Consider the following 9885-nt stretch of genomic DNA (forward strand, 5'->3'; position numbering starts at 1 on the left):
CAGCCCTATAGAGAGGTGAGGACCTTAGGCCTGGGAGTGAGCTTGGAAGTGAACCCTCCTGCTGACCAGGTCAGGTGACTGTCTCATCAAGGGCAACGCTTTGCAACCTCAGAAGAGACCTCGAGCCAAAATCTTACAGCTAGGTTTCCTGTGTACTGGACTCTCAGAAACTGTGAGACAATAATTGCTTGATGTTTTAAGATGTTAAGTTTGGGGCTAATTTATTACAAACAATAGGTAATTGATAGATACCTAACACCAAGGAGGAGTCCAGGTGGACGAGAAAGCACAGAAGAGGTAGAATGGGGTTAGGCATATTCCCTGCTGATACTGGAGCTGTCTTTTTAAACTTTTTAAAGATTATCCCCTGACATTTTTAAATTGGTGCATTAGAGTTGTATGCAATGATGGGATTTGCTGTTACATATTTGTACATGCACACAATGAAACCATATAATTCGACCAGTATCACTCCCCAGTACTTCCCCCTCCCTCCCTCCCACTCCCCAGTCCCTTGCTTCTACTGATCTCCCCTTGATTTTCACGAGATTCCCCTCCCCCACCTTTATTTTCCTTTTTCCTCTCTAGCTTCTACATATGAAAGAAAACATACAACCCTTGACCTTCTGAGTTTGACTTATTTCACTTAACATGATGGTCTCTAGTTCCACACATTTTCCTGCAAGTGACATAATTTCATTTTTCTTTATGGCTGAATAAAATTCCATTTTATATATATATATAAAATATATATATATATTTATATATATATATATATAAAATGGAATATATATATAATGGAAAATATATATATATATATATATATATATATATATATATATATCACATTTTCTTTATCCATTCATCCACTGATGGACACCTAGGCTGCTTCTACAGTTTAGCTGTTGTAAATTGTGCTGTTATAAACATGAGTATGCATGTGACATTATATTATGACTTTAATTCTTTAGGATAAATACCTAGGAATGATATAGCTGGGTTATATGGTCATTCCATGCCAAGTCTGTGTGTGTGTGTGTGTGTGTGTGTGTTGCTGGGGATTGAACCCAGAGCCTCGCAAGGCAAGCACTCTACCCCCTGAGCTATGTCCCCAGACCCCATGCCTAGTCTTTTGAGGAACCTCCATACTGATCTTCGTAGTGGTTATACTAATTTACAATCCCAGCAACAGTGTTCCTTTTCCCCCACTTTCTCTCCAGCATTTATTATTATTTTTATTTTTGATGACTGCCATCTGACTGGTGTGAGAGGAGATTTCAGTGTAGTTTTGATTTTCATTTTCCTAATTGCTAATGATATTAAACCTTTTTTCATATATGTGTTGACAATTTGTATTTCTTCTTTGGAGAAGTGTCTATTTAATTCTTTTGGGGGGCTGAGTCTTGAAGGCTGTGTGGAGTTGTCGGGTCAGGAAGGCTCGAAAGGCTTTGAATAACGCCACTGTCAGGGAGAGGGCGCAGCTCAGTGGTAGAGAAAGAACTTGTCTAGCGTGAGCAAGGCCCTGGATTCCATCCCCAGAACCACAAAACAAAACAAAACAATGCTAATGCTAATGCTTTGGGGAAATTCCCCATAGGCTCACATATCTTGGGCTCCAAGGCCTGTGGGGAAGAAAGAGGGGAAGTGACAGGGACTAAGTCACCAAGGGCTTCAGGTTCCGTGTTGCAGTTTGATTTTAATATTGGGAGGGGAGTTCTTGAAGAATTCTAAGCAGAAGTTCAATAGGTTTAGATTCTTGTGTTAAAATTATCACTCTGGCTAGGCGAGTGGCACTTGCCTATAATCCCATCAACCCAGGAGCCTGACGCAGGAGATCACGAGTTCAAGGCCAGCCTCAGAAACTTAGCTAGACTGTCTCAGAATAAAAAATAAAAAGGGCTGGGAATGTTGCTCAGTGGTAAAGTGTCCCTGGGTTCGATTCCCAGTCCCTGCCTCCCTCCCTCACAAAAAAGAGAAAGAAAGAGATCACTGATTGTTTTTATTTTTTCTTTCTTTCTTTCTTTTTTTTTTTTTTTGGTATCAGGGACTGAACGCAGGAGTGCTTAACCACTGAGCTACATCCCCAACTCATTTTGCTGTTGTTGTTGTTGTGAGAGAAGGTCTCTCTTTTTTATATATATACCTGGGATTGAACTCGTGGGTGCTTAACCACTAAGCCACATTTCCAACCCTTTTCTATATTAAATCAAATTAATTAATTAATCAATCTATTTTTTATTTTTGGTCCTGGGGATTGAACTCAGGGGCACTCAACTACTGAGCTACAGACCCAGCCCTTTGTTGCATTTTATTTAGAGACAGAGCCTCACTGAGTTGCTTAGGCCCTCACTAAATTGCTGAGGCTGACTTTGAACTCACCATCCTCCTGCCTCAGCCTCCTGAGCAGCTGGGATCATAGGTGTGCAGCACTGCACCTGCCCAGCATAGAAAGAGACCCCACCCTGCCTAGGAAGAGACCACTGAATGAAGCAAATGAGGCTGCAGTAGGGAGCTCAGCTGGAAGCTGCTGGAACATTACACAAAACTAGTATGAAGGCACCAGGGTCCCTGATCTACAGTAAGTGACACAGTGAGCATGGTTGTAAGTAACTGGTCCAAAGTCACTGGACCAAGTGGGTCAGGGACTAAAAACAGTGGTAAAGCTGAGAAAGAACCCAGGCCTCTCTCTACCAGCACATTTGTCCCCAGGCACAGAGAAGCCTCCCTCTTTATACACCTTGTCTGCAAGTAGCTGGCTGTGACCAGAGGCCAGTTGGAGCACTGAGTGGCTGAGTTTCAGGTGCCCTTTTAGAAGAAAGAGGGGGCCATAAGATGGGATGGCACCTCAGGGCTGGGATTAGGTGACACAGAATGTCTCAGCTGAAGAGACCGTTAGGAAAGGCCTACTCTACCCCCAACTTTAAAGATGAGGAAACAGGGGCCCAAAACAGTCTGCCCAAGGCCCTACAATCCTCTCTCCCCCGCCCAAAAGCAAAGATGGTACTTATTACAGGATAAATTGTATCTCTCAAAAAGATACCTTGAGGTTCTAACCTCTGGTACCTGTGAATGTGATCTTATTCGGAAATTAAGTCTTTGTAGATGTAATTAAATTAAAATGAAGTCATACCAGATGAGGGTGGGTACTAACCCAGTGTGACTGGAGTCCTTATGTTATTGTCAAGGTCCAGGTCCTTGGTGACCCAAAGAAAGAATTGAGCAAGACATACACAAGTAACAGGCAAAGTATAGATGACGGTGGAAGTAGCACTCGGTAAGGTACAGCAGAGCAGAATAGGCCAAGCAACAGAAGCTCAGGGCCCTGATGTCTGGAAATCAGTGTCTTACAATGCTGAGCTGTGCGGCATTCTCTTCCCCACACAGACCTGATTGAAGACCTTACCCCACTTTCCCCCTGTTGGTTATCTTATGATACCTGATTGGAATATTGTCTAATTTTCCACCTCTAGTTACTTTAGAAAACCTAATTCGCATACCATCTAATTTACCCCCATTGGTCATTTTATTTTTTATTATTTTTTCTTAGTTGGTCTTTTTTTTTTTCATTTGTTCTAATTAGTTATACATGACAGTAGAATGCCTTTTGACACATCATACATAAATGGAGTATAACGTCTCATTCTTCTGGTTGTACATGATGTAGAGTTACACCAGTCGGGTAATCATATATGCACATAGAGTCATAATGTCTGATTCATTCTACTATCCTTCCTATCCCATTGGTCATTTTAAAACACCAAACCTGTGCTGAGAATTGTCATGGTGATAAGTCCTCAGGGGAGGGAGCTGTCATGGTAATGGGATTTACCATAAACAGGGACATGACTCTTCCTGTCTAGTCCTCCATCAGCATCCTTTATACCCTGCCTCCACATCTTGGCATCCTGAATGCCTACCTGACACTTAGAGGAAGAGGAAAATTTGGACACCAACAGACATGCAGGGAGAAGATAGACATGTGATGACCCAGAGATTGCAGAGACACATCTATAAGGCAAGGAACACCAAGAATTGACAAAGATCCTACCCAATAGGTTTCAGAGGGAGCATGGCCCTGCCTACACCTTGATTTTGGACTTCCAGCCTCCAGAACTCCTTCTGGTCTTTCTATTTCTATGCATATCTTTTCTTTTCTCATATCTTGTGTCTTTTTAACTCCTTGGATTTTAACACAATAAACATTTTTAACATCCACATAACCATAATTTAACTAATCATTTATTTATTTAGGAGGACATATTTGTAGTTTCTAGGTTGTTTTCAAACATAGATCTAAGACTTTGTTCATAAAGTATTTCCTTGGGATGGAGTCCTATATATAAAATTCCCAGGTCAAAGTGTTAACATTGTGATGTGGTTCAGGATAATGAGCCCTGTGGCGATGCCTCAAAGTGCCCCTACCTCTGCGGGACACCTACCTGTGGTCCCACCACCCAGGCTTCCTGCCTCCTTCCCCCCTCTCTCCTGATAGCCAAACCCTGTGAGCTCCCTGCATTTTGCCTGCAGCTTTGCTTCCTTCTTGTCTGGGCGGGATTAGGAACCAAATCCATCATGCCCCTGCCTGTCTCCAGCATGGCCCTCCCGCTGCTGAAAGCTGATGACTATGCTGTACTGTGGCTTTTAGCTGGGCCCTGCCCCCACCTCTGGGCTGTAAACCCTGCTAAACCTTCAGACTCCTAGTGTCCTGCTCCTGTAACTTTCAGTGGACACAGGGGCTGCTGGTCAACTTGGCAGATAAAGGGACACAGAGCATGGTGATTGGGACTGATCAGCAGGTGGTGCCCATAGCAGGGGCATTGAGGCCACCTTCCTCAGGGAGCAGGAAGAGGCGTGGATTCCACTTGCCTTAGGATCAGACTTCAAATCCCACACTTTGGGTTTGGCTGAAATGAGGTATTTGGGTATTTCAACCAAGCCCTTTTCTTTTGGTAGGCTGGGGGGCCATATGGTTCTCACTTCTCTGCACCCTGGCTTTCCTAAGCAGGTCATCTGACTCAGTGTGGTAGCAGAGGTGGGAAATCATGTAGGTAACCCCTGGAATAGAGCCCCATCTGAGGGGGACTAACCTCAAGTAAACTCCAGCCCTCCATAGGCCCCTACCAGGGACTGGTGATCCACAGTTGGACCAAAACTCTCCACCCACCTCATCCCACCACCTCAAGCTACAGTGCAGTGGGAGACAGCAGAAGTCCCCCCACAGGTTGTGCAGCGACCTCCACAGACCCTAGGGGACCAGGCTGTCATCATAGTCACAGGGGCATGAAGTGGGCATGGAATTCTGGGACTGCTCATGTTCAGTCTGACCCTTGATCTGGCATCAGCCTCCTATCCTCCTTACAGCTTTGAGCAAATAACACACCTGCCTTCTAATATCAAATACCGTGCAATACAAGGTGGACACACTATAAATGGAATAAGAAAACAATTTGAGCCTTCAGGGCAGATAGAGCTGATCTGGCCACCAGGAAAGGCAGTAAGAGGGAGAGTCCCTTCATCCCTCATCACCCTGTCCCAAAGCTGTAACTCAGGGGAAAGAGCAAAATGCTCAGTCCCAGATTCATTTATCTGCATGTTATATTATGATGTTAGCTAAAACAGTTACTGTTAACATCAGGGTTAATTTTTTTTTTTTTAATTTTGTGTTTGGTGCTGAGGATCGAATTTAGGGTCCTGCAAATGTCAGGCAAGCATTCTACCATTAAACTACAACTTCACTCCTAAAAATTCTTTAAAATATCAAAGGTGGTATTTGATATCCCCTCTTGTGGCTGCTCTTTCATTCATTTTCCACCTTGACTGCAAGCATTCTGCTTTTGTTTGCACTCTTGCTCACTGTGGGCCATATGGGGCGAGGTTGAGGAAGGACTGTTCTCATCCCAGCTATTACTAGCTCTGGGCAAACTCTTTCATTTTTCTGATCCTCATTTTCCTCATTTAAATAATATCCACCGCACATGCTGCTTGGTAGACAGGAGGGAGTCAACCAGAGGGATCTGATCCCGGCTCCAGCACTTACTACTTTCAGAGCAAGTTACTTAACCACTCTGAGCTTTGCTTCCTCCTTGGTGAAAATGGGCAATGTATCTCTATTCACATTGTACGGACTATAGGGAGGATTAAACAAGACAATACCCAGGACTGGCACAGTCAGTGCTAAAGAAATACAGCATTCCCCCTTCCTCCAAGATGTAATTATGGAGCACGCTCTTGTTGTTTTAATAAATTATATTTATCCTGGAGGTGGAGCTAGATGGTAGAGCATTTGTTTAGCATGTGCAAGACCTGGGTTCAATCATCAGTACCAAATAAATAAATAAAAATATATTTAAATATACTATTCATAACTTTTTTCTTTTTCAAATTGACTCATAATAGTGGTACACATGTATAGGTGTCCAATGTGACCTTTCAGTACATGTATGCAATGTATAATAATCAGGGTAATTGGCATATCCATTACCTCAAACATGGATCATTTCTTTGGGTTGGGAACACTTTGAAATCCTCCCATCTAACTATTTTGAATTGCTGTCAATCATAGTTATCCTATTGAGCTACAGAATATTAGAAGTTATTCTTTCTTTGCAACTGTACCCCTGTGCCGGTTAACTATCCTCTCTCTCTCCATCCCTTATTCATAATATTTTAATCTGTTTTGTTTTGTGTGTGGTGCTGGGGATGAGCGCCACAGCCTCGTGCTGGCTAAACTCCCGCTGTACCACTGTGCTACATTCCCAGGCCCAATAAATTTTAAGATTCCCACTTCAGATGCGTCGCCTGACCCCACACCGCACTATACAAGCGCGATCCTCGCCGTGCCTTTGCCGCGGCCCCTCTTTTCTTTGGAAAGCTTTACTCCGCCTTGGTGCCAGCGTCCAACCTCCGTGCACCCCTCTGTTCCCACCGGCAGGCAGCTCGGCGCAACAGGGCCCCAGTCACCCGATCCCACCGTGGGGTTGGGGATGGGGACTCGGCGCGCGCCTGGCCCCGCTCAGGTGAGAAGCAGCGGGGCCCCGCCGTGGGCGCATCGACCCGCACTCACCCTCTTCACCAGGAAACCCTCCTTGAGCACGCCGTCCTCCATGTAGCCGCCCGCACGCCCGGGCCACCCCAGTGAGCTGTCCCGACGCTTCGCGCTTTTCCGCACCCGCGCAGCCCGCGCCCACTGCGCCCAGGAAGCCGCTCCGACACCGGCGGGCGACGCCTCCCTGGCGCTTGTCCAGAGCCGGAGACCGCGGGGCCTCCCGGGCAGGAAGTCGGGCAGGGTTGGGATCTTTGCCTCCACGTCCCACCTGAAGGTGCTCCAAGGCCGGTGATTAGTCTTAGGTGCAGAGTCTGCCAACCCCGCCCCAGCTTTCTCCGACCTGGCAGGGCGCCCTTGGGGTGCCCTGCGCTTCATAACCCTGCCGGTCTCTGCCCAGTTTCCTCCGCCCCAGATTTAACCCGGTGCTAGACTGGCACTTGGGTTGATAGTTACGCAACTAAAGGGCACTGAAAGGATTTGGGAACCTTCCCTGCACTCAGTGGAAATGGAAGTGGGAGGATGGGTAGGATGGAAGTGGGATGGCAAGTGTTTCTGGGCATCTGGTGGAGGCAGAGAAGAGTCCTTATAAACCGGAAAGTCACAACTTTAAGACAGCTGGTGCAGTCTGCAGGGAGAGAGCTGGTGCCCAGGAAACATTCTGTCCCCAAGATCTACCATGCCAAAGGGAGTGGGGGGACGAGAACCAAAGAATCCAGCATTCCGGGCAAAATTTAAGGAGGAGCCAAGGAACTCAATAACGTAGATAAATAATATTTGAGTTTAACATTTTTAAAAATAATGGTGCATGGTGGTGACAATCTCAGCAACTCAGGAGGCTGAGGCAGGAGGATGGCAAGTTCCAGGCCAGCCTCAGCAACTTAGACCCTGTATCAGAATAAAAAATAAGGGCTGGGGCTGAGGCTCAGTGGTAAGGCACTTGCCTGGCATGTCTGAGACCCTGGGTTCAATTCTCAGCACCACGTATAAATAAATAAAATAAAGATCTATCAACAACTAAAAAAAATTAAAATAAATAAATAAATAAAAGGACTGGAGGTGTAGCTTAGTGGCAGAGCTCCCCGTGGTTCAATCCCCATTAAAAAAAAAAAAAAAAAAAAAAAGCGGCTGGGGTTGTTGATGGTTGTCCAGTGCTTGCCAAGCATGTGTGAGGCTCTGGGTTTCATTCTCAGCACCACATATAAAGAAATTAAGTAAAGGTCCATCAACAACTAAAAAAAAAAATATTTAAAAAAAATCAAAATTAATGCCCAAAACATCCACAATGAACAGATTATCAAGTATCAAGACAAGATCAACAACAATGCACTACCAAGCCATACCGGCACTGAAACAACAGGAAACATGAAATAGAACACAGTGGCACACACCTGCAATCCCAGCTATTCTGGAGGCTGAGGCAGGAGGATGGCAAGATTGAGGTCAGTCTGGGCAACTTAGTGAGACCCTGTCTCAAAAAAAAAAAAAAAAAAAAAAAAAAAAAGAAAGAAGAAAAAAAAATAGGGAAGGGGCTTGAGGATGTAGATCAATGGCAAGCGCCCTTGGGTTCAATCCCCAGAATCACCCAAAAGGAAACAGGAGTAGCAGTAGCACTGACCTGTCTTGGAGCACAGTCACCTTTACCCATTTGCACTCAGTGTGAAGGGCCCTGTCAAACTCCCCTTGCCTGATGAGGTAAGGGAAAGGCCCTCAGATGCCCAGAAGGGACGAGAAGACCATAGTGGAAGAAGGGGCCCCCCGGTTGTGGAAGGGACAGGGTGTCTTCCAAAGCCCCACCGCTGCTTCCAAGTCCACCCCAGGGGCCCCCGAGCTGGGCCTTCTGCCACACTGCTGCCCCTGTGAGTCCAAGCCAGGCCCCAGGGAAAGCTGGCAGGGCACTGTGTTGCCAGGATAATGACACACTGGCTTTTGGACGGGATTTCCACTCTGATTTCTTTAGAGGCACTAGGTTATACTTGTTTTATTTAATACACAGTAACCCCATGTGGTGGGTTTCTCATCTCAGTTCTTCAGCCTTGAATAACTTGCCCAGAGCATCACAAATGCATTTGCTTCTCCAGGACCTGTCCCAGCTCTGAAAGCTGGCTGGGCTCAAACCCAGGACAGGAGAGACTGGGGAGTTCTAATCCTCTTTGGCTTTGTTCAGCTCCTTCTTCCTCACAGAAGCTGTCCTGGTTCTGAGGCTTAAAAGAGGTGGAATTTGCAAGAGATGTCTTTGGCAAGAAGGATTCCCAAATGAGAAATGAGAAAGGGAGAAAGCGCCCTCCTACCAGCAGCGAGTTCAGCCCTCTGCACACCTAGAACCTTCTTGCCCTCCTAGGGAAGCCCCTGGTCCAGCCCATTCTGTGATTCACTGGACGTGGGGCATGAGTCACACCCCTTCCTTCCCCAGGCTGTGGTGGCTGGGCCACCAGATTACCAGGGAACACTGCTGACATAAGCCCAGCTCGACCACAGGGAGGTGGAGGGACAGAAGGAAGCAAACAGTAGCGAATAGGGGAGCCTGCCAGGGAAGGAAGTTCCAGACCCAGGGTTTCATCTTGTTCTGCAGGCAGACACTTCTCAAGGCTGGGGCTGAGATAAAAGAGTCCCTGACCCTCACAGCCCTCCTCCCTTTTTTTCTCATTAAGGACCAGTAATGACTAGCATGTGTTGGCTGTGTGTCCAAAGCTATTAGGTCAGTGTTTGGGTGAAGGTGTTTCACAAACTGATATAACATTCCACCATTAGAGAGTCATTTCTTTAGTTTTAAGTGAGCATCCTCAATTTAAGATATATATATATATATATATATATATATATATATATATATATATATATAT

At 45.7% G+C, this 9885-nt stretch overlaps 1 protein-coding gene across 1 annotated transcript in view; it reads right to left on the minus strand.

Moving 5' to 3' along the window:
• The window catches only part of Plek2 (pleckstrin 2), a 28441-nt gene extending 20904 nt beyond the window's left edge, over positions 1 to 7537 (minus strand). The window contains exon 1 of the mRNA XM_015490284.2: positions 7064 to 7537. Coding sequence (XP_015345770.1) covers positions 7064 to 7420 — 357 coding nt within the window. The 5' untranslated portion in view covers positions 7421 to 7537. The remainder of the gene's footprint in view (positions 1 to 7063) is intronic.
• Between the last annotated feature and the right edge of the window lie 2348 nt (positions 7538 to 9885).

This window comes from Marmota marmota, unplaced genomic scaffold (assembly GCF_001458135.2).
Source record: "Marmota marmota marmota unplaced genomic scaffold, marMar, whole genome shotgun sequence".
Classification (NCBI taxonomy): domain Eukaryota; kingdom Metazoa; phylum Chordata; class Mammalia; order Rodentia; family Sciuridae; genus Marmota; species Marmota marmota.